Source organism: Dermacentor albipictus, chromosome 1 (genome assembly GCF_038994185.2).
Source record: "Dermacentor albipictus isolate Rhodes 1998 colony chromosome 1, USDA_Dalb.pri_finalv2, whole genome shotgun sequence".
Classification (NCBI taxonomy): domain Eukaryota; kingdom Metazoa; phylum Arthropoda; class Arachnida; order Ixodida; family Ixodidae; genus Dermacentor; species Dermacentor albipictus.
In genome coordinates, this window is record NC_091821.1 from 372349829 (window position 1) to 372374772 (window position 24944).

The 24944-nt window shown below is 45.8% G+C and overlaps 2 protein-coding genes across 2 annotated transcripts in view; one reads left to right on the forward strand and one right to left on the reverse strand.

Moving 5' to 3' along the window:
* The window catches only part of LOC135904071 (uncharacterized), a 592735-nt gene that overhangs the window by 330160 nt on the left and 237631 nt on the right, over positions 1-24944 (reverse strand). The window lies entirely within an intron of this gene.
* LOC135904107 (putative glucosylceramidase 4) lies at positions 357-24245 on the forward strand. Its single transcript, XM_065434728.1, has 10 exons — positions 357-403; positions 1601-1719; positions 4157-4312; positions 5449-5582; positions 7038-7210; positions 8332-8575; positions 15741-15965; positions 18377-18540; positions 19287-19424; positions 24140-24245. Exons 1-10 carry the CDS (start codon positions 357-359, stop codon positions 24243-24245), a joined length of 1506 nt encoding a protein of 501 aa, XP_065290800.1.

Here is a 24944-nt window from a genome sequence, read left to right on the forward strand (position 1 = left end):
GAAGGCAACAATATTGTGCGAACACACATAATAAATGCTACTTGCCGCGATTCCGCATGTCCATGCGTCTGTGGAGTAACGGTTTCCACATCAGGCCTCTGTGCTAGAGGCCCTGTGTTCGGATCCTGTCTTCGGCCAAATTTAATAATGTGTGTTTAATCAAGTATAACCCAGTGTTTTCTTGAAAATGATCAGTTTGCAAAGTCGCGAAGTCGTCTAAAGCCAGGAGGACGAAGTTTATGGAAACCACTGTACCAACCATTAGTTCTCATGCTGCCTGAACTGCCCTGCTTGCAGCTCCCGTAGCACATTATAGCGTCACAGTTCCCTCTAGTAATTGTACGAAACTATACGGTATGGACAGAGCCAACAACAAGAGCTTGGCTGGACGCATAGAGTTAAAGTGAGCGTTGATACTGGCGCGCCTGGGTTATCATCCAACACGTCGTACCATATTTTTGTGGCCTTCGTATCGGATGGTGTTAACAAATAGCAGTTGCACATGGATGGATGGATGCTATGAGCGTTCCCTTTGAAACGGGGTAGTGGGCTGCGCCACCAAGATTTTGTTATTATTTTGCCGTAACAGACTAAATTCTAAAATAATTGCAAAAAAAAAAAATATGCCGTAGCGCCTCCGGGCCAGTGCTGGTGTCATGGCCTCCGACATCGATGGCGCGATGGGGCGTCGCCTGATCTCTGAGTCTGTGATTGGGTTTTAGGGCACCACGGGTCAGCGTTTGCATGTGGCGCGCCTTCGTTGACGTGGAACAAGCCGGAACCTGCTTTCGGCGATTTCCATTCTATCAGTGGGCGGAGGAAAGCACACTGCGGTCGCCGTTTCGCTTTTCCTCTCTCCCTAAATGCGAAAGGCCAAAGTTTACGTGCACCGCTTGAGACGACTTACGTCTAAGCGCATCAATGCGGTTCGCCTCCCTAGCGTAGCGTAATATCGCCATTTGAATGAATAAGACGCACAACTTGTCCTATTCATGTAAACGCTGCTGTATAGTGAAAGACGCGGTGCGATGTTTTCTAGGGCTGGTCAGCCGATACGCATATTTAATGCCAGTTTATATCTTCGTTATCACAACAGTCGCCTTGTTCCCAGTTCGACAGCTCATAATTTGCGCAGTGATATTAATGTTGCTGATGTCTGTGTAATTCGATGACTTCTGCATGCACAAGACGCCCGCTGAGAGTTCGATTGAATTATTGTGCCAGAACAAGGACACAAAGAAACTCAGCATTCTTTTAAAAGGCAGCAGCTGGAATATATAATGCAAAAACAGTAAGCCGATAACGGTAAAATGATTCACTGTAGACGTAAGTAAAACAACGAAAAAGAAAAAAAATATTCACTACTTGACGGTTTCGTTTGACGGTACCGGAAATTCACTTGACAACCTATTTTTATTGTTCTTGCCATAAAATGATGCACCAGGCTTGTTGCTGAACGTTTCAAGTGCATCTGCCTTGACTGAATCGTCCTCGTTCCTCTAACTCGCAATGATTTCGTTTTGAAACCCAAAGCCGTTGCACCGGATTGCCAGCCGAGAGACTATGGCTGGGGCAGTTTCGTGTGCGTCTGCAGCTCCAGACAGTGCGACTTCGTCGGCGACACCGGCGATCTGCCGAGTAGAGCCGCGGTTGTGTTCGAGAGCAGCAAAGCCGGCCTGAGGTTTGCCAAGACCGCCACAGCGTACAGCGACAGAGCAGGTGAGCTCAGTGTTTTCCTGGACACATTGGCCTGTACGCATTCAGTCTCTGCTTTAACCACAATGTTTTGCGGTCGCTTGAAACGTGTGCCTGGCGTGACCTGATCTATTCAGCTTTAATTTCCCACCTGTGCATTTTCGGACTCGCACATTTTGCTTTGTTCTTTTTTTATTCCGTTGCAAGTTCCGCGTCTTTAGAAGTAACTACGCTTTGTTTTATTTTCTTTCGAACTCTCTGGACAGTATACACAGAACCACAGAATAGTTACTCTAGCCCGGTTAAGCATTTTTGCACGTTGAAGTACAACATCATGTTACTCAATGCGCCTGGCAACAGTAGCGCACATTCAGAGCTCTCTCTCTCTCACACACAAACACACACACACACACACACACACACACACACACACACACACACACACACACACACACACACACACACACACACACACACACACACACACGCCACTTCTGCAAAGAAGGCAATGGAACGCAGTTCGTTTAACTCAGAGGTCAGTGGAGGTCATAGCACAGGTGTTCTATAACCAAGTGGGCGTGTATACTGACCACCTTGAACGTCGCACAAAAGTTGCAGCGACTTCAAACAAAGAGCAAGAGAAACACTCTCCTGGTGGCTGCCATCCCTGACATACTCCTTGTTAAAATGTCACCCCTGCAACCCCTCCCTACATCCAATTGGCTATGGCTTTCGTCTTTCCTCCCTTTTGGGCACGATTTAATGTGACGCTGTTGAAGTGTGGCTTATTGACAAACTGCCTACCTGGTTTTGCGCTTCTTCGTTTGTTTTTGATAATGCTACTGTATCTACGCGCAACTTTGCACTCCCGCTGTAGCAGCACTGTATGTTTGCACAAATTTTCATTCGCGGTTGTTTTCGTTGACCTTGACATGAGCCAATGCCCGTGTTGGTATTCGTGACGCCACTAAATATGATCATAACCACGTATTCGTGATCACGTATTCGTGACGCCACTTGTGATCATAAACTAAGTTTTTTTTTGTTATGCCACTGTCTGTTTTGAAAACATTGTGATTATGACAACTGAAGTCCGATGGTTTTCTGCGCATTTGGGGAAAGTGGACGAGACTCGGGTAAACCTCAATGAGGTTGCTCATGACTTGGCACGAGGACTTGCCAACCGTGACAGTCACAACCGAGCCGTTCACGATCAAGCCAGGGAATCTAGAGATCATTTATTAACATACAATTATGTTACCAAACATTACTATTTAGGACGCAGACAATTCCCATTGCCACATTCAAAACTGAACAGGGCTCAGGCAGTCTCACTGCGCTTATTGCAAACGGGTACATATCCCACACCTTACACCATTGATAAAATATATCCAGAGAGGGAGATTAAGATGGACTGCAATGATTGTAATGGCATCATTGAAATCAGACATATGCTGGCGGGGTGTCCCGCGACTCTCCCCAACCTCGTTGAAGAATGGACACAGTGGGAGAAAAGGATTCAAAGCCCATTGTTTCAGAAACAACTAAGGGCAGTCCAGAGGGCCCATGATGTCGCTGAAAGGCTTGGCCTGACAGTGTCAACGTGGGAGCGGCCCGCCTTGGCTTGAGAAGTCGAGCCTCCGGACCTCAGCACAATAAAAGTTTTCACACACACACACTGTCTGTACACGCTCAAGTTTGCAAAGATTGCATTCACGTTTTTGTTTGCTTTCTCTCGCTTCTTTCTTTTTTTTTTACGGAGAAAAACGTAAAAACAGAACTCTGTGTGCTTGCGATCGCACTCTTTATGAAGACTGGATCGCGGCCGAACTTCTCAGACGGTGTTCTAACTATGCGCGGGTCCGACTAACGCGGACGCGACATACACGGGTGCGTCGAAATTGCTGGCAACCTTGAAAGCTTTAACACGTCGTGTACGGCCTGCAATGACATTGCGGAGAGACAACTATGCTGCGTGTAAAGAGCCACGCCAGTAAAATTGCACCACATTCAGATTTGAGCCCTGATATTGTTTTGCACATTTAGTATTTAACAGTCTGAGAAGATTGAAGATAAAAACCATGCGCCGTGAATGTTATGTTTCATGACATTTACTTGTGGACTGCCATTCTTAATATTCTGTAGAATAATTTAGCAGCAAGCTTAAGATACGACATAAGCGAATTTGGTGACTGCATAGCGTAGTAACATGACCTGCATAAACGGCATGGATAAGCATATGCTATACATATACCTAAATGTGTGTGGAGCTGCACTTCGACGTCGACGGCAACGTCGTTGGTGAAAATTTGCTTGGAGTGCCCACATAATTGCTATCGCAATAAAACACTATGCCCTCAACACTCGTAGGAACAATTTGGAGGCAGGCTGGGGGAGGCGAACAAAGGCCACAACCGGGATCATTATTTTTCTTTTATGCTTTGTCTTACACTGTATACAGATGACGACGCAGAGGTGCTTGTGATCAACCTTTCAAAGACATACCAGAGTGTGCTTGGGTTCGGAGGTGCGTTTACTGACTCTGTCGGAATAAATCTGAACTCTTTACCAAACAACATGCGAGATGATATCCTGATGTCCTACTACTCCAAAGAAGGTACGTTGAATGACATGTTCTCTCAAAAGATATTGGCCGAGTAAGAAGTTGATCAGCTATTTAAACAAAACAATTTAAATGACTATTAGAGGAAATCATAATCCGACACGTCCTCCACTGCAGCAAACAAATGCATGTCTGCATCTTCACCACCAAATCTGCCGCTCAGAAATGTCAATAATGGCTAATTGTTAGGTTTTAAGCTCCCAAAGCTCTGTGGTATGTGTGCAACAACTTAGTGAATACTGCCGCACCGATTTCCACCTCACGTTTTCTCTTAACGCCAACACAAACATAAGTCCTTGATAAGTCCTAGATAGGACTTTATGAAAATTCGGCCACCAAGGCCGTAATTAAATATTGCCACTTCGGGATCACCCAAATAACACCATCCCCGCTGTGAGACTGCGGCAAGTCTTAAGAAAATACTGTTACGCGTGGAAAGACACAGACGAAAGAGGCTATTTACAGGATATTTACACTGGAGCCAGACAGCCAGGCCGGCACTCGCTCGCGCTATAGGGGCACCGACCAACCTCATCGTTGTTCTCGCGGCGGCGCGTCTCTTGAGCATCGCTCGATGATATCGAAATATTACCCACCCACCTACGGCGGCGTAACCCCCACCCCAGCCCCCTGACTTAACAATACGAAATGAGAATATCTGAGCAGGCTTCACAAGGTCATAGCTCCTGGGCAACATTTCGGGGTGAGTGGTCATCGTAGCACATGTTAGATCCCACCAAGAAAAAAACCTAGTGGGGTGGATATGATCCGGAACTATATGTCTTTGCGTTACCAATATACACGCTGTTTCTTTCGAAGGAATGATACGCGACACTCACGCATTTGTTTCACCCTGCCAATGCCATTTTATGCTTTGTGCAAGTTACTGTCTTGACGCTCTTTGGCTATAGCTGGCCATTGCGCCATAGAAATCCACACATCACTCATGTGCAAGTTATCACGTGTGCCCACTCTTACCTACATGACAGATTGTATCATTACCATTACTGGAGTTCACTTGTCACTTACGAAAATTGCAATAGCTGCGCAATTTTATGACGTTTATGATGAAGATAGATTATAACTTTGCGACCTAATGTTGTTTGTCTGACATTTCTACGCGGCGATAGGAATCGAATACAACATCGGCAGAATCCCGCTGGCTAGCACTGACTTCTCTGTACGCAAGTACACGTACGACGACTATCCATACGACTTCGAGTTGAGCAACTTTACCCTTGCCCCAGAAGACTTCGACCTCAAGGTAACGCCAAGAAATCAGCCTGACCTACTGAATAAATCACCCTATTTATTTCTAGTGTCTGTAAGTAATAAAATCATGAACGACTGCTTACTTCAATCGCTTATGATACCACGTTACAATATAGACATCATCAGCAGACACTGGATCAGAATTCAAGTTAGGAGGTGCACTCTAAAGCATTCGTAAGTAAACAAAAATGACTGTGGTATCCCAAGGTGCCTTTGCTTCTATTGATCGGGTCACGATCCCTTCCATGCAATCGCTCGGGGGTTCTTGTGAGGCACTTTCTGTTCAGTGGCCGAACACACTAGCACACTATTTCTTGCCTACTTATACGTTTCCTCTGTTCTAGGACTGATAAGTCATGAGTGCATTCCAATTAACGTTCTTTTTTAACAAGCTGCCAAGAATTGCTTCGTAAATTGTATGTGTTGTGTTTTACAATGAACGAACGGGCTACAATTGTTATTGACAAACTGTGATGTGGTGTGAGATACAATGAGCTTGTGTGAACTTTCCAGGAACTATGTCCAAAGCGGTTCCCGACCTTATATTGTTTTACCATTATCATTTATTTTCGAGTCAGCCTATACTTGGTATCTATTTTGTGTGGCTAATCTAAAATAAGTGTCCGCCATCACGCATTATGCCAACGTTAACTGTACGCGCACATCATGTGCTCAAACTTAGACTTTGGTAACTCCTGCAGCTCTGAACTCATTTACTGCGACAACAGTTACTCCCCTGACTCCTCGCCGATGGCTTCAACCTTGTGTAACGCTTCTGCGATCCTGTGAAAAGTCCGCCGATTGCATTCAACGCTACATGACAGTGACGACAGCGGCACTAGGCAGCGACGTTCTGAAGTTGACGACAGCATAACGACGACGACATTTCGTTTACTGATATTCAATATAAACAAGAGCCGCCTTCGCGACAAGAAGTTTTGTGTCGTCTAAACGTCATCGTCCTCATAAGGGCAGATATTTGGGCGAATCGGTACAGATACATGATAAAAATGAACAGCGCAACTTTTATGCAGGCGGTTGTATTGCGTGAGTCTTCTTTGCCAGTGGTCTGCATAAAAGTCGCGCAGATTCCGTGGGAATGGTGGCATGACCATGACGGTGCGGTGGAGAGTACGCAAGCACGCAAACAACAAATCTAGTTGGACACGCGGTGCAAAGTGCACTATTTCTCAAATGTGCTGATTTCGTAAGGTGATTAGCCAGATCTGCCCAAAGCTAAATGCTTCTGGATAGGGCATTGGGAGAAGAGGTGCTTTTAATTATAAGATAAAGATCGTTTGCTCAAAGAGCTCTGAACGTGATGGGGATATGAAATATGAGCTTAACTTAGATGATAGAACAAGATAGCTAAGGTTCTTTTTCCCTTCGCACAGCACCGCACTCATTCAAAACGGCAAAGCTTGCATTTTCCACCATTGTTTCACAGATCCCCTACATCAAAAAGGCCATGGCTGTCTCGAGCGACTTCGTTTGGTTCTTCGGAAGTTCCTGGAGTAGTCCGGCCTGGATGAAAACCAATGAGAAACTGGAGGGTCTAGGTTTTCTTAGGGGCGAACCGGGTGGGCCTTACTACAAGACCTGGGCAAATTATCACGTCAGGTATGGCGCGGGCGTGAAAGTCCTTTTTTTCTTCACTTCCAATGTACGGTTGTTCATGAGTTCCCATACTTGTAGCTAAATACGTTGAGCCTTGTTCACACGCCCAACACCTTTTTGTTGCCGTCTTTGCAAGACCAACCCGCAGCCAGCAATACCTAGCGAGCCAGAATTGAATGAATTCACAGCCAGAACAAAATCTCAAAAGAAAGAATCAAAACAGTCATAGCTAGTAGATCTCAAAAGTGCTGAGACAAAAGTATGGTAAACAACCTATATTTCACCTTTATTGTGAAAATCTCACATGCTTTCAGGGCACTTCGTCTAAATATACGCTTCCAAAGTGCCCGCTGGTGTCAACCGCATGGTTTCCTACAATGCCTTTGTTGTCGGATACAATCTACGTGGTCTGACAACTCTGTTGTGTTCTTGAACACGGGGAAGCAATTTGTGCTTAGGTAACAGGTTAAGCGTAAGTTTGCAAAATAATAGATTATATAATAGAGAACTGACTTAGCTGCCACAGAAAGTTATTTGGTCCGTTTTATGTGGCAGTGACCCGTGCACAGAACGACATTTCGACGAGCTTTTACAACAAGGCAGCTTAAACCATGTTTGAATTTTCTATAGCAGCTGAAGTTGTGACATTGATAAACATGGCGAATATGTCTGGACGCTCTGCTCCCACCTCTGACTGGTCAAATGGAAAGCAGGGAAGGCAAAGGAGTTGCCCGTTCGCAACAAAAACAGTGTCAGTAGCAACTGTAACGACGAGAGCAACATTAACAGCAAAGCCAGCATCCTGGCTTCCAAAATTTTATGAAAAGTGAGATATGTTTAAAAAGCGACGCTAGAACGTTTACTTAACAGCAGGAGGATTTATCTTGAGCAATGCACCGCTGCATCTAACCAAGTATTCACATAAAATTAATTGATTGAAAGTTAGTTGAATAACGATATTATGGTGCCTGCACTGGTTTGTCATGGCAAAACTAAGCTGGAGGCTAGATGTGACTGACAGCCCAGGCCGCCGCACATTTTCCCGCAACAATTGTAATGCCATTGTTTGGTGTTAAAGCATGTATCGTCTTGTCTAGGCTGCTTATCTTGGAACATGTTTCCAGGTTCGTGCAGGAGTATGAGAATCAGGGAGTTCCCATCTGGGGTTTGACGACACAGAACGAGCCAACGTCGGGATTAGTTCCGTTCTACCCCTGGCAGACACTCGGCTTCACGCCGTGGAATCAGAGAGACTTTGTCAAGAGCGATCTTGGGCCGGCTCTGGAAGAGGCCGGCTACGGAGCGGGCAAAGTCAAGGTCATATTCTTCGACGATAATCGCCTCTTCCTTCCGTTTTGGGCAAACGTGGTGAGTAATATGTTGTGTCACGAAAGCTTCACGCTCTAACTGTAAGGAGACTATAGAAAGAATAGATTGAGGGTTGTCGAGGTTTCGCTAATAAGTTCTGCAAGCGGTTAACGCAAAAATTCACCCATCTGCGTAAGCATATTGCATGCCCGCTTCTGTTTATATGAAAGGGTGCTTGCGTGATATAGCGGACAAAGCCGAATGGGTTGCGATTTTAGCATCGTGGTAAATGCAACCTACATCTGTGGCCTAATGTGACCAAAATTCTGAGTTATTTTTATTTACGAGACATGGGACTTATGAATGGAGACGGTAATACGTAGCCACGTAAACACTCTCTTATTTCCAGTCTGAGCTCCCGATGTATAGCTTTCTCTTAAAATAACAAGTAATCTATGTTTTTTTTTCTGTGACCCCAGTTATACGGAGGATACACGAAAAATTTGATAATTTACCAGACATGTTTGATAGACGATTACTGACACGACATGCCAAAAATTCATCATTGGATTGTTCTCGTTTGCAAGTGAAAGGGAGAATTGGCCAGACCCTCTCCTTTCTTTCTGGTGCATGCGCAATTTACCTACATTTTTCTTTTCAGGTACAAGTGTCAATATAAACATTGTCATTTCAAAAGAATCAATTTGCTTCGTAGCGGTAAGGTAAGGCCTTCAAGGTCAGCAGAGACCTTGAAGGCCTTAAGAAACGATGGCCGGGAAAGACGGGGTCGAGAGCGAGAGAGAGCAAATTTATTTAAGAAATGGCCGAGAGGTGAACCTAAGGTTAGCTCCTCTACAGCTTCCTACTCTTCGCAGGGGTAACGGAAAGGGGAGAGAAACATGTTATTACGGAGGACGACTTGAACAGAGTGAGCGAATTAATAGTCTATCAGATAGATATATTTATGAGAGAGAGAGAGAGAGAGATGCAAATGAAAGGAAGGCAGGGAGGTTAACCTGACTTAAAACGTCCGGTTTGCTACCCTGCACCAAGGGAAGGGAAAGGGGAAATAAAGACGGAAAGAAGAGGGTGACAAAAATGAAAGCATGAGAAAAAAAAATATGAGAAGGGACGAAATGGGGTCATTATAGTCTTTCTAATAGGCCACTGTCACGGAGAAAAGTCAACAGAGCCTTGACCGACTTTTGCTGCGACGACAGTTCACGTCGGCATTCCAAAACTGACTGTTCTGAAAGTGGCCTGTCGTCAAGGCACGCCAACGTGGTCGCTAGTGACAGCCGGTGCGCGCTGTATCGAGGACAGTGGCAAAGCACGTGTTCGATAGTCTCTTCGCCGCCGCAGTGTCTGCAAGCCGCGCTGTCATCCATACCGACTCGGAAGGCGAAGGATCTTGTATAGGCGACACCAAGCCACAGTCGGCAAAGTACTGCTGTTTCGAGTCGAGAGAGTCCAGGTGGGGGTCGAAGTCGAAGGGATGGGTCCAGTCGGTGTAGACGTGTATGCTTTAAGCTGGGTGTGTTCCATAAAGTTTTGATGGCTTCATTTGCAAGCACACGAATTTTCGTTGCAGCGTCTGTTCTTGAGAAAGGAATGGAGTCTTGCAAGCCCTCCTCATGTGCAGATCGTGGTGCTGCGTCGGCAAGTTCATTGCCCATTATGCCACAGTGGCTTGGAATCCACTGCAACGTGATGTCGTGTCCTTGCTCGACGAGGTGGTGAAGCAGCAGTCTGATTTCCATAACTAGTTGTTCGTGGGGTCCTCGGCGTAGGGCAGAAACCAAACAATGAAGAGCAGCTTTGGAGTCAGTGAACACGCTCCATTTCCTGGGTAGTTCTTCAGAAATTACACGAAGTGCACAACGAATAGCAGCAAGCTCCGCGGCAGTCGATGTAGTCTGGTGAGATAGTCGAATCTTAATTGTGGAAGGTTTTGCAGGAAAGATCACCGATCCTGCAGACCCATTCACCGTGGTTGAAGCGTCAGTATAAAGATGATGATGCTCGTTGTAAGTCTCATACAGCAAGAGCAGTGAAAGCTGCTTGAGTGCTGGAGACGAGAGTTGGGCCTTTGTTCGTATGCCTGGTACGATAAGTCGAACATTTGCTCGAGCCAAGCACCATGGTGGAAACGGAACATTCGCTGGAGCTGTATAACCTGATGGTAGGTATGCACGATAGGGCAGGACAGTTTCACAAAAGGAAGCACGTGGTCGATCCTCTGGCAGTGTGGCTAGATGATGGGCAGGGGCTCGAGCAAGGTGTCTTACATGTGCTCTGAGTGCTTCCATGACTATATGGGTCTTGGCTGGGAAATCGTGTGCAATCGCAATGGTTTCAGCCGTGGACGAACACCGCGGCAATCCAAGACACACTCTAAGCGCCTGGGCCTGGACGCTTTCGAGTGTACGGATATTACTTCTGCAGGTGTTGGTCAGCACAGGCAAGCTGTATCGCAAGTACCCAAGAAAGAGCGTCCTGTACAGTTGCATCATTGCATGTACTGAAGTACCCCAGACATTTCCTCCAAGAAACTTAAACACATTAGAGATATCTGTCAGGCGCTTCTTTAGGTAGGCCACATGAGGACTCCAGCAGAGGTCACAATCAATTATTACGCCTAAGAATCGGTGCGTCCTGACATAAGGTATGCTTTGACCGTCGATAGAGACATCGTATGATCTCATTGGCTTTCGGCTAAACGCGACCAATGCGCATTTTTCTGGCGAGATCTTGAGGCCTTGTTCATTTAAGTATGCCGATGTTGACGTGGCAGCTTTTTGAAGCCTGGCGCGTACTTGCGGCCGTGTCACACCAGATGTCCAGACGCAGATGTCATCGGCATACATTGATATTTTAACTGTGCTCGGAAGTCGTTCCACGAGACCAATGAGTACAAGGTTGAAAAGTGTGGGACTCAAGACACCGCCTTGTGGAACTCCATGGTGCGTATAGTATTGCGAGGTTGGGCCAGCTTCAGTGTTAAGAAAGAGAGACCGCCTATGTAAATAACTGCGAGTCCAACGATATAATGGACCGCCTAGGCCCACCGATTCCAATGCTTCAAGTATGGCGTCATGAAGAACGTTGTCGTATGCTCCCTTTATGTCTAAGAACATTGCGACAGATAACCTCTTACACGTCTTTTGGTGTTGAACATAGGTTACCAGATCAATAACGTTGTCGATAGAACATCGGTGACGTCGAAAACCAGCCATGGCGTCCGGGTAGATTTCGTAGTGTTCAAGGTACCACTCAAGTCTGGCGAGGATCATTCGCTCCATTACCTTCCCAACGCAACTTGCCAGCGCAATTGGTCGGTATGAAGTAATCTCTAAGGGAGACTTGCCAGGCTTAAGAAGCGGTACCAGGCGGCTGATCTTCCAATCTTGGGGAACGTTGCCCTCCTGCCACGACTCGTTATAGATATTAAGGAGTGTTCTTCGTGCCCGTTCACCAAGGTGACATAGCATGCGGTAAGATATGCCATCCGGACCAGGCGACGACGACCGATTACATAGGGCGAGCGCCGCGTCAAGCTCTTGCGTCGTGAAAAGCAGATCCATGCGTGAATATCGTGAATCTGGAATACGGTTCAATGTAAGCGAACCTGTACGAGTTCGCTGGCCCGCAACCATAGCACAGAAGTCTTCCGCCACATCAATGTCTTGTCGGCGCTGGAATAGTGCTAGGGCCTTAAAGGGGAAACGCTGTTCCGGAACAGAACGTAGACCACGCACAGTTCTCCATATTTGAGATAGCGGTTTGCGGGGATCTAGACGCACAAAATTTCGACCACCGCTGAGCCTCTAGTTTGTTCATGCGGCGTTGTATCTTCTTTTGCATTCGCCTGGCTGTTCTTAGATCCTGAATTGACTTAGTGCGTCGATATCTTCTTTCGGCACGACGGCGAATCGCACGAAGCCGCTCCAATTCCAGGTCGAATTCAGAATACCTTGGAGAACACGTGAGTGTGCGCGTGGCTGTCTGTGCCGTTTCCTTGATAGCTTGTTGAAGTCCACAAGAGAGGCCTTTGTGACAAGCGTCCTCAATGTGGGATTTAAAGACAGTCCAATCTATTCTTCGTATCGTGGTGGACGTATATGTGTTAGACATTCCCTTGATCTTGAGGTAAGTGGGGATGTGGTCACTTCCGTGCGTTTCAATGTCCAAAAACCACTTAACATGTGTGGCGAGGCAGTGGGAGACGAAAGTCAAATCGAGGCAGCTGCTGTACGTTATTCCCCGCAGAAATGTTGGACTCGCGTCATTCAGCAGGTAGAGACCGTTGTTGGAAGCTAAGGAAGCTAGTCGTCTTCCCGTCGCGTTAACCTTAGAGCTTCCCCAAATGGTATGGTGTGCATTGAAGTCCCCGGTGATAATCCATGGACCAGGTTGTGTTTTTAAGATGTCTTCTAGCCTTTTGGTGTCAAATCGGCTTGATGGAGACAGATACACCCCCAAGAGTGCAAAGGTGACATTCCTATTTTTAACAGTCATGCACACATACTGATTGTCGTCATGAGGTTGCACCGGTTGGATGACGTAAGTTCACGGCGAATAAACACGACGACCTTGCTACTTTTGATGTCGCTTGATGAGAATGTTGTCTCGTAGCCGGATAGTCTTATTGGATGGGATAATCTTGGTTCACAGATGACAATGATTGGAAATCGGTTAGTGAGAACAAATTGACGAAAATCAGCGATGCGAGATCTTAGACCTCTCGCGTTCCACTGAAGGATCGACGCTTCTCTGACCTCCTTACGAAATGACTGGTGATTGTCAGTCATGGCTTCACTCAAGGCTTGCTAGGACGGGGCTCAGCGCGTCGAGCACTTGTAGTCCACTTCGAGCAGATGGAGTGTCAATGCTTGTCAGCATGGCCCTGATGTCATTCACAATAGATCGCAGCACCGGGATCATTTGGCAGTCGACTTTTGAAGCCTCACCAACAGAAGCGGGCTTCGATGGGAGCGTCAAGCGTGGAGGCTCCTTAGAAGACTGATAGCTTGCAAGCGCCGGCCACTCTTCCACGGGGGCAGCGTTTCCCGTCTGAGGTCTCCTTGTGCTCTCGGGTGTTCTATTTGAGGATGATGGCGTTGGCACAAGCGGCGCACGAACTCCACCCTGTCTTGAGCGTTTTCGTCGATGACGACGTCGACGCCGGATCTTTTCTGAGGCTTCTCTATGGGTTGAGTTATCCCTGACCATTTGCTTCAGAACTTCGAACTCTTTTTTGAGTCTTGGGCATTCTTTAGACGTCGCTTCATGGGTGCCTTTACAGTTGCCACACCTAAAGTTTGTTGCACGGCAGACATCTACAGTGTGTGACTCCGCGCACCGGGGGCACATTGGGGAGTTTGCGCAGGCGCCCTTAACATGCCCGATCTTGAAGCACTTGTGGCATTGAAGCGGCTTTGGGACAAACCGCCGTACGACATGTCGGAAGTGACCGACCTTTACGTGTGAAGGAATGGAATCCCCCTTGAACGCAATCTTCACACAACGGCTGTTGCCGAGTCGGCATACGTGCGTGATGACCACTCCTTCGTATGCCGGCTTGATTAGAATTGGCAGGTCCGAGTTCGAAATAGCCAAGTCAACGTCGTAGATCACACCTGCAGTGCAGGCCCCATCCATAGGTATGATCGGTCGTACTTTTATGTTCCCCAATTCTGTGATCTGTCGTAGCGTCTCCAGCGTGGTTCCACGGGTTGTGTCGACAGCTAGAACATTCTTTCGTGTGTTCAGCCGGACTTCCTTGATTTCGTTTGGCGCCTTTCCCTCAAGAAAAACAGAGAGAGCTTGCCTGTTCAATACTCGAAGGTTGACGGAAGAATCCACTGGCATGAAGAGGATAGTGTGCGGCCAGCGTTCACTGCCTGCCTGCATGGTTGACGTACTCGCTGGTGACGACGCCTTGATAAGCCTCCTCTTAGCCCTTCGGCTCCTCACCGACACGAAGCTGTCATCGGATGAGTCGTCACCTGTGATTGAGTAGACCTCGGTGTCTTCACTGGTGCTGGACCAGGTGCCTCGTTTCCTTGAGGAGCTTGTCAATGTAGTGATCTGGCCAGACGGGCCGGCAATAGGCTCTGCATCCATGGCCACAGGAGTAAGAGTCTCTCTGGGGCGTTCACTGGTGGTTGACCAGGTGCCTTGACTATTAGAAGAGCTTGCAGTTGCAGACTTCTGGCTGCACGAGCCTGCGGAACGTGCCGCGTCCATCACCTCAAGCCAGGACGCGGAAAGCGCTCCAGAGACTGATGAAAATTTGACGAAAAACTGGCTAGCTGGCACAGGTGCGTTCTAGCACTGAGTAACTTCGTCGTCGTCTCATATTTATGAGCTGCTTGCAAAGCCCTATGCTGTGAAAAAATGCAAGTAATGAACGAAGTGCATTAAGACTGGTTTTAGAAACTGGCGATAGTCCCCGTAAGATGGCGTCAACAAGCGGTCAGGTGCCGATTTTAGATAAAGAACCATCCCATGCACGTAGTTCGCGCGCCTACTGAGGACAAACGTTTGCAAAGGACGTGGTGCACTGTTTCTAGTATGCCACAACAACCAGAGTTCCGTTGAAAATGGCAACTCGTTGTGCACATTCTTCATCCCTGTGGCAGAGTTTATTAATGTGAATACGTACGTGTGATCAACTAGTCCGAGCAACCCCTTTTAAACTACGGAAATGTAATCTAAGAGCAGTACAACAACAGTTGTGCGATGTCTTTTTATCGCAGTGCTCGTGTGGGGTCTTTCTTAGTCTGTTTATGGAAGTGGCTGCGAAGCCACAGAGGTTCCAACATCTCTTTGCCCACAATTTATTTTTCAAAAATTAACCACTGTCAGACGAAACGCCTTACGGTGGTTAATTTTAATGGCAGTGACACTGGAGTTTTTATGACAGTGGTTAATTACAGCCAAAGCGACTTTAGATAAAAAAGGTGTTATTTAAACATGCCGTGTAATGTGGCAACAGCTCAAGAGATTCACATCCCTAATGTTGTTTCTTTACTGGCTTCTATGCTTTTGCTTCTCATACGAAGCATATACGGAAAATGGGATGATTTACAAGGCAAGTTTGGTAAACGGTCTGTGTTATGTGACTCCACTGGAATATCGCATTATGCAAAAGTGCATACGACAATTATAAAACAGCGAAGCTTGTTTCCGGTTCCGAGCTCATAGACGGGTCGCTGCGTAGGTCCTAAGCGATGATGAGGCAGCAAGGTACGTGCACGGAGTTGCTGTCCACTGGTACATGGACAAATTGATCGGCCCGTCTGTACTGGACAAAGTGCAAGCGACTTACCCGGATAAGTTCATCCTGGCTACTGAAGCCTGCACTGGATACAAGATTACGACCGTGAATAAAGTCAAGCTTGGCAGCTGGGATCGCGCTGAGCAGTACGCCAGCGACATACTCGAGGTGAGGCCTTCTTGAGCGACAGCCAGAAACTGAGCAGTGCATTAATAATCACACCTTGTGCAAGCGACTTGCCAAATTATGTGCGAAATGCGAAATACATGCTGTCCACAGCTGCAAGAAATATAGCGTGAACTGAACGAACTTAAAGAAAGCGAGAAAAAAATGCAAATTGACTAAGTTCTCCGGATCACGCACAAGATGGAGACAGAAGAGTACGAAATCCGTGAAATTAAACAGATATTTTCCCATTTAGCTCAATATGCTTGGTAATTACCTAGCAGATTTTGTGCCTTCTTTCTCTCTTAAGAGGGAAAGAAGGCATGTAAGAAAAAAGAAAGACGAGAAGAGAGGAAGGAAAACTAAGTTAGCCTAGCTAACTTTAAAAACTGTGTCAAAATACAAGCATGGCTTATTTTTCTCTCTTTTTTTTTAATCAGCACTAGTACTACAGGCATCAACGTTCCTTTTTAGTTCATGGTCAAAAGACGAAGGGGGCAAAGAAACTAATTCAGAGGCGAGTTAGCGATAAACGCGACAGGCATGCATTATATTACCGTCGCACTTCTTTCATGTCCCGGAGCAGATCATCTTCAATCGTAATATATATATATATATATATATATATATATATATATATATATATATATATATATATATATATATATATATATATATATATATATATATATATATATATATATATATATATATATATATACATATATATATATATGCAGCTGTAGCAACGAGAACGAAGGAAGCAGAGGAGCTCGATTTCTGTTGATCACGACCATATAAAGCCAACAGGCCATGAAGCCAAGAGAAGCATAGGGGTATGATTAGCTGTGGCTGAAATTGAAATCTAGAAAATAGTGAAGGGAAATAGGAATGAAAGGGGTCGAAAGGCTAACTTGTCGCCGTTGTGGATCGAACCCATAAGCTTCGCTTTATGCGTAATACGAAGGTTGGTGACACCATTCCTGCCACCCTGCTTTCCTCGCACCATCCATGATTTCGAAACGCGTGCCTCAGTTTTACCAACGCTACTATACCGGGAACTACTACTATACCAACTACTATACCAACTACTATACCAAGGGAAGGGAAGCGTAGCAGGGGGCGGCAGAAAGTTAGGTGGGCGGATGAGATTAAGAAGTTTGCAGGAACGGCATGGCCACAATTAGTACATGACCGGGGTTGTTGGAGAAATATGGGAGAGGCCTTTGCCCTGCAGTGGGCGTAACCAGGCTGATGATGATGATGATGATACCGGGAACACACTCGTCTTGGTCTGAGCAAGATAGATGCATGAGAAGGCCTGCTTACAGAATATCGAATATCGTCCATCGCTCCACCTTATCGTCGCTCTCGCGAGCAGAAAGCCCTCGACTACTCGTCTATGACATTACAGTGCCGTAAAAATGCGAGTAGACGGGGCACATGCTTTCGCAGAATGCAGAGCCTTTCGAGAAACACTGAATGTTACACACGAACACACACTGAGTGCACGTCTTTAAGGCTCTGCTGCAAGTTCATCGTATCGCAATAAAAACGAAAATAACACATTTTTTTCTGTTCAAATTGAGAGGCCAGGAGTTGACGTATGGGCCTGGATGGCCGAAACTGCTAACCATCTGTGCTGATATTTTGACAACTCAAATAGAGATATCAGCATAAATTCAACTGCTTTCCGTACGCCAGCAAAGGCAGTACAGAACTCCAGGGGAGACACAACACTGGCCTTTGGCACATCGAGAGGTAACGTCTGTTTTTCAAGCCGATCCGAACGATTCCAAGCCACCGCAAATAACGGGATAGCAAAAGAACTCGTGCATAAGCCGCAAGGCGTGCCAGTGATTCCAAGCCTTCCAATTAACTGATGTTACCGATCTACAGCAAGCAGTAATAGACCTTAGGAATGTATGCAAAAATATAGAATCTGTGCAACGGTAGTATCACTAGAATCTATTCAAGAGCATGTTTATCTATGCCACTTAGTTAAAGGGGACCCTGATCAGGAGAAGAATATTTACGAAAGAATAAAAATCAGTGCTATAGTCCTGAAGTAAACACAGAATAGGCTGATGATGACGATGACAATAAAAATTGTAAGTCTACAAAAGCGTGCTAATTTGTGGTGCTCAATGTGGCTTGCCAGATACAGCACATTATCAATCTTGAGCGCAGACTCCATGCCAAAAGCCAAGTCATGCGTAAGGGATGTTTTCTGTCCAAATCAGTTCAGGCCTCTAAAGCTTTTGCAACGTGAGATATAGTTAAGGCTGACGTATAATTAGCTGGCTAAGCGATACTGTTCCCAAGTTTAAGAATCACTGACTGTCCAAACTTGTGGAATGCCATCTTGTGCTGATGCGCCTGTTTCAATTACATTGACTTTCTTGTACATACAGGACCTCAATCACGGCGTGGGTGGTTGGACAGACTGGAACCTCATTTTAAACACGGAAGGCGGACCCACCTGGGTCGGAAACTATGTCGACGCGCCCATTATTGTGAATGCCACTGCTGAAGAGTTCTACAAGCAGCCCATGTATTATGCTATGGGTCACTTCAGGTATTTCTTTTCCCTTTTTCGTAGCAGCTATAAGCGAATAACTCAGCATGCACTTTCATCCTTCCATTCAGTCCTTCTTTCACGACATTGCTTTATTCCGTCTTGCTTTAAAAATAATAACAATAAAACCGAACCTTGCTGATAAGATTCCCAGGGAACCAAAGGAAAGAAATGCAGGCTCCGGCTAACTTTACATACAATTACGCATGAGACAGCACCTGCTGATTAGGCAGAAAGCTACTCTCATGCAAAATGTTATTTGTAGTTCAACAGCAAGCCAACAAATCATTCAATACTCTTTAAAAGAAGTCCGCTATCGCTGCGTGGCTTTTATATTGAACGTTAAACACTTTTTCTTGAAGCGATTCTATAGCCTTGAATCACACTGAATGAAGCTTGTGATTTACATATGGACTTTGGGTCGGATCTTGGTTAACAACTTCCGATGACGCTGTGGTCATCGGGCGTATGCTGTAGTAATTTTGAGCCCCTACTTTTCTGAAAGATGTGTGCCGGAGAGCGGGCTGTTATGTCGCACAGCGCTTCCCCGGTGTGCAGTGCGAACGCTGAAAAGACATTCTCAATGTTTCGCGAGCTGCGGCGATGGCGCCAGGAAACTGGAGATCTTGAGCGCATCAGCGATGTTTCATGCCATAAGATCCGGGAATCACATAACAGACAGGTATCAATGATGTTATAGTATGGTAGTCGCTTTGTGCCGCATTAGTATTTCCTATTTCTCGCAGCAAATTCATTCCGAGAGGCAGCATCAGGGTTGATTCGAGTCTAGAGCAAAATGACATCCTAGGCTTCTTTGGGAAGGAGCTGGAGCACACAGCCTTCCTGAGGCCGGATTCAGCAGTCGCTGTGATTGTCCTAAACAAGTGAGTAAATCCGTTGTCCATACAAGAACCGGACATACTTTCAGAATATTATCCTTGCTCCTGTTATTTGCATAGTCGGTGATTTGGGTTGCATGTAGGCACGCCTTGATGACCGGGAGAGTGTTATTAGTTATCGGTACCTCATTTTCGGATGTTGGACGTGCCGCGTACATTAGAACGTACGTATGGTGGAGAGAGAAAGCAGGGCAGTCGAGTGCATAATACGTGCGGCATCACAGCGAGCTTAAGTGACACCGTCAACTGCTAGATTGCCTTTTTGAGCGAGTTGCTTTCGCTGATGATCGTTAGTTCACAGCAAAGAGAAATAAACAGCCCCGAAATGTACAAGAATAGAATGAAAGCGAACTGCCATCTTTCTGGCGATTTGCACGCCATGGCTTGAGCATCTTTTCAATGCACCATCACGTCGGTGGATAGTGCTGAAAGGTAAAAAGGAATAGAAATTGCGGGGAATTCAAGAAGATAGTGCGGCAAAAAAAAAAGGACAGACTTAGCAGCGCCGATCCAATGACAGCACTAAGCAGCAGCACTGCGACGAGCCCTTTCACATGAACTAGCAACCCCACTTATACAACTGAACGGATGTTTACATACGCAATGCTCAAAATTGGTTTTCACTTGAGTGCCATTGCGTAGTAATTACTGTCACTTTTTGTTCGTGGAAGCGAGCAAATTTATCCTAAGTGGCGGTTCGGGTTATCGGCGATGTGGGAAAACAATAAGTATTCTGGCCCGTCAGAAGTTCGAATCAGAAACAACTATTTTCAAGGTGTACAATTTGACAATGAAACATACAGGAGGGATTGTGACGGCCACGGATGTTCGTGCGGGGTCTTCGGTTTGAACGGAGGCATAAGGTGTGTGTGCCTGTATAGGCTTCAGATAGTCAGGCGCTTGGACGCGAGTATATATAGGGCAACCTCGGAACCCGCGAAATTGGCTATTATGCGTCTGCACGCTACGCTTGATAGCGTAGCACATTTCCTCATGAACAATTTTGAGAAAGATATAATTTTATCTACAGTGTGTGACTTTCTTAATCTGCCTCGCTCCCTTGGCAGTCACGCGATCTTAGTACGCGAATGACTGGACAGGAGGAGACCAGGGACATGCTGCGCGTGGGTAAATCCGCCCTTGTCCACTTCCAATATATAACGCAAATAAGTAAAGAAGAAATTTCATATTATTGTAGTACATTCTAGTGTGACACGATAAAAGCGCTTTGTAGAGTGCAGCAATGTTAGCAAACAACATTGTTTTTTCTTTTGCGATGTGGTAGAGGACGAAAAGGAGTGTTGCTTTCTCGGTCGACTTTTGGGTACTTTCAAGGCTTAATTCCAACCATAAGAGAAGAAATTTTACATATTCGGATTCTACCTTTATTGTGACCCATGAGAGTCATTTTGGGAACTCGTAAAATAAGTCCCTAACGGAACATTTCCTTCACACACACACAGGCAGCCCCAACAACAAACCTTTTAGATCTCACTTTAATACAGACGGCGAATATCTTGACACGTCAGTGCAGAGGAAATCAACAGATATCGCACCTGTACTTAAACGAATACAGTAACCACTTAAGACACTGCAAAACATCGATTTCTTAAAGTAAAGCTATTGATTCAAGCGAATATGCACAAAGGCCGAAGACTACGTCATGCTGAGAACGTTTGTGCACTGACATAAGCAGTCAGAATTACTCACCGTCGTTCATTAGCGTTGCAATAGAGAAAGCCAAGAAACAAGAACTGAAACAAGAAAGAAAGAACAAGAAAGAACAAGAAAGAACAAGAAACAAGAAGTGTGAAAAGACTATTTGATATGTAACCTTGAACCTTGTACGATATGTGACGGAACCACTCAAGAGATGAGGAGTAGCCGGCGCCTTAAATTGTGCGCCAACATCTCCTTATATCATATCAATAAAAAAAAAGTACCATTTTTATGAATAGCACCAAACCTACTGAGACGCAAACCAGACACAAACCAATGAGACGCACAGACTCATATTGTACTGAAACACTCGACAGCTAACATAAACCCCAGTTCACCAAAAACACCATAATATATTACTACAAAGCGACAAAATGTGGCAAGTCATTCCGGAACTTTCTCGGTGGGGAAAAAGACGGGCAGCAAGCATTATAAAGGCGTAGTAACTCCTAAAATGAAGCGTGAAGCCTGCACAAGCTGCGCACCCAGCAATAAACCACGGCGCAAAATTTGTCCGTAAATGAACGCCACCTCAACGGAAAAAAATTTTCGACGATTACGATACTCCCTAATGCGAAATTCGAGCGCAGCTTTATACGTGTTTTCATTTCGCGATATATTGAGGCAAACAAAGTGGGACCGAAATCGACGCGCGAGCAGTGGTACACACATGCTCGTGTGGTTACAACCGACGCCGGCGCTCAACCCAGGAACGGGCGCCTAAAAGCTGCAATCTAAAAAATTGGCATTGGCTTAGCTCAGCTATGCCAGGATATACGTAGTGAAAGCTAAGGCCTGGACCATCATCATCATCATCATCATCATGGTTACGCCCACTGCAGGACAAAGGCCTCTCCAATACTTCTCCAACTACCCCGGTCATGTACTAATTGTGGCCATGTTGTCCCTGCAAACTTCTTAATCTCATCCGCCCACCTAACTTTCTGCCGCCCCCTGCTACGCTTCCCTTCCCTTGGAATCCAGTCCGTAACCCTAATGCCCATCGGTTATCTTCTCTCCTGATTACATGTCCTGCCCATGCCCATTTCTTTTTCTTGATTTCAACTAAGATGCCATTAAATCGCGTTTGTTCCCTCACCCAATCTGCTTTTTTCTTATCCCTTAACGTTACACCTATCATTCTTCTCTCCATAGCTCGTTGCGTCGTCCTCAATTTAAGTAGAAACCTTTTCGTAAGCCTCCAGGTTTCTGTCCCGTACCACATGGTTAGTATGGTTAACCTTGGTTAATCTTGATTGCAAGTCCAGGTTAGTCTGCTTGTCTAGGTATGTTGCGGCGCTTAGCCAGTCATTCGGCGCGCTGTTCGTCTTTTTCCTGGGTGATTCGTTTCATTTTCATCTCGTTCCGATGTCGATTCCTGGCCTCCTCCTGCTTATCAGAATTGTCGCCGTCCATACTGCCGCCTCAACTGTGGTTGCGGCGCACGCGAGCTCTCCTTTTCAATCCTCCGACATGTTATCAGGCATGCGACGCAGCTGGCGAAGCGAGCGGAGGCGAGCGCAACGACGAGGAATGTAGTATGACGTCATACCAAACGGCGGATGCGGAAGGGCACGGCGCTACGCAGTGGAGGAGCACCTGTGGCTCGGTGCTGCTAGTGGCACATGCGCAGTAGTGAATAGGGAGCGAGAGAGAGAGAAATATCCGCGTCGAGGCGCGCATTGTGACGTCATGTGCCTCCTCGGAGCACCGCTACGGCGAAACCGCAAGTTCGCGGCCAGTAAAGCTTTCACTTTAAAAGCAGCGCGTCTTCTTTCTGTTTCAACATACGAGGGTATTTTGACTGCGACAGTTCTAATGTCTACCTGCTCGATTGCACACTTTGCAGCATGCAGTACACTAGACACACAGAGGCTCCTTTCCGAATACGTTTTCTTAACCGCAGAGCGCTTATCTCGCATTTATCTCCGGGTAATATAATATCAGTCGGAAAAAGGCGTAACAGTGCTAAGACAACGTACACACACAAACACACACACACAAACACACACACACACAAACACACACACGCCCGCACACGTACACGCCCATACACGTACACGCCCGCACACGCACACACACAGCCAAGGAACGCATTAGCTATGGTTCCAATTGAAAGATGCAAATTAATGAATAAAAAGGGAAATGAAAGTGGACGAAAAGGTAACTTGTCGCCGGTAGGGACCTTACACACAACCTTCGCATCAGGCGTGCGGTGTGCTAGGGCTGCAGCGACGGCCATCAATCAATCAATACATATGCATATTTAGGGTGTTTTTCTTTAGCTGCTACAAAATTTTCAAGAAATTCCCTTTGGCAAATAGCGCAATTCTAGACCTTGATCTAGATTACTCGATGAGGCGGCTATTACATCGACGATAAGTGAAAATTCTTAATGGGAAGAATAAGCTAGTTACCTTAATTAATTATTAATTGATTACGTTACGGCACAGATTTCGATGCAAATCGAGTTGGCAACGCATATCGACTTGGAACAAATTCTAAGGATGGCACTAGTTTCGAAATATGCGGCTTAAAAGTTGCGGTAATGATGCGCTGCTATTCCACTAACGTTTTAAAGAAAACGTTGGAATACCAATGCATGGCGTGGGGCACTTTGAAAATTATTATCTCGAAGCTAGTGGAGTGCTGAGAATTCGTTCTAAGTCTAGTCTATATGCCTTGAGAACTCGCCGGCTACAAATCATATATGTGCGGTAACGTAATTAATGAAAGCGTTAATTGGCGCAGTTATGTCCATTATTCAATTGTTCATTTTGTTTTCTCGTAGAAGTAATGGCCATCTCATCGAATAATTTATATCAAAGGTTACAAATGTGCTAACTGCCGCAGGTAATTAAAAATTGCGGAAGCTAAAAGAAAAAGCACCCGGTACAATGCATTGCTGTCTGATTAGGGTTGTTTTGCAATAAGACTTTGCGTACTTTATGAGGCAATAACTTCTCTTTTCTATCTTTCAGAGGCAACAGCGAAACCACGTTGCACATCAAAGACGTGGTTAACGGTGTCAGCTTTCATAAGGTCATCAAGAAACGCTCCATAACAACGCTCATCTGGAAACCTTAGAGCTTCCTCCTGGTATTAGACAATCGTGCAGCATCACCGGCATGGCATTCCCTTCAATTAAGGCAGGACGCAAAGCGTTTGTATGCCTCTCCCTTTTTTATTAATTTTAACCGAAGAAGAAATGTACCAGCATACATGGTGTCGGATGGTCTAGGAATAAGTTGAATAATGTTGAAAAATTCATTTTGGATGGTCTAGGGCCGAGGCTCGAGTCACAGAAGTTACAGAAGTCACAGAAGCTAAAATCAAAATGACATGGCAAGTGAGAATTAACCGTTTTTCGGGAAAAGCAGCCTACTTTGCATTCGAAACGTTTAAGCACATGAGCCACGTATCACGCCCATCACTGATACGTTCAAGCTAATTTTGGAGTGCCACGTGGTCAGCGGAACAGTTAATCAAACGGTATACAATACAGTCATCAGCAAATGATCGTACGCAAGAGGATATATTATTCAGTAAGTCGTTAATGTAAATTAAATAAAGAAGGAGTCCGAGTACACTGCCTTGAGGTGCACCGGAGGTAACGTCAGACAGGAGAGAGGAAACGTTGCCAGCAACAGTGAACTGTACGCGATTAGAAAGAAAATTACGAATCCATGATAAGGTTGGTGAGTGAAGTTTAAGTGCAGAGAGCTTTGATATCAGGCGACTACGAGCTAAACGATCGAATACTTTTGAAAAGTCCAAAAAGATGCA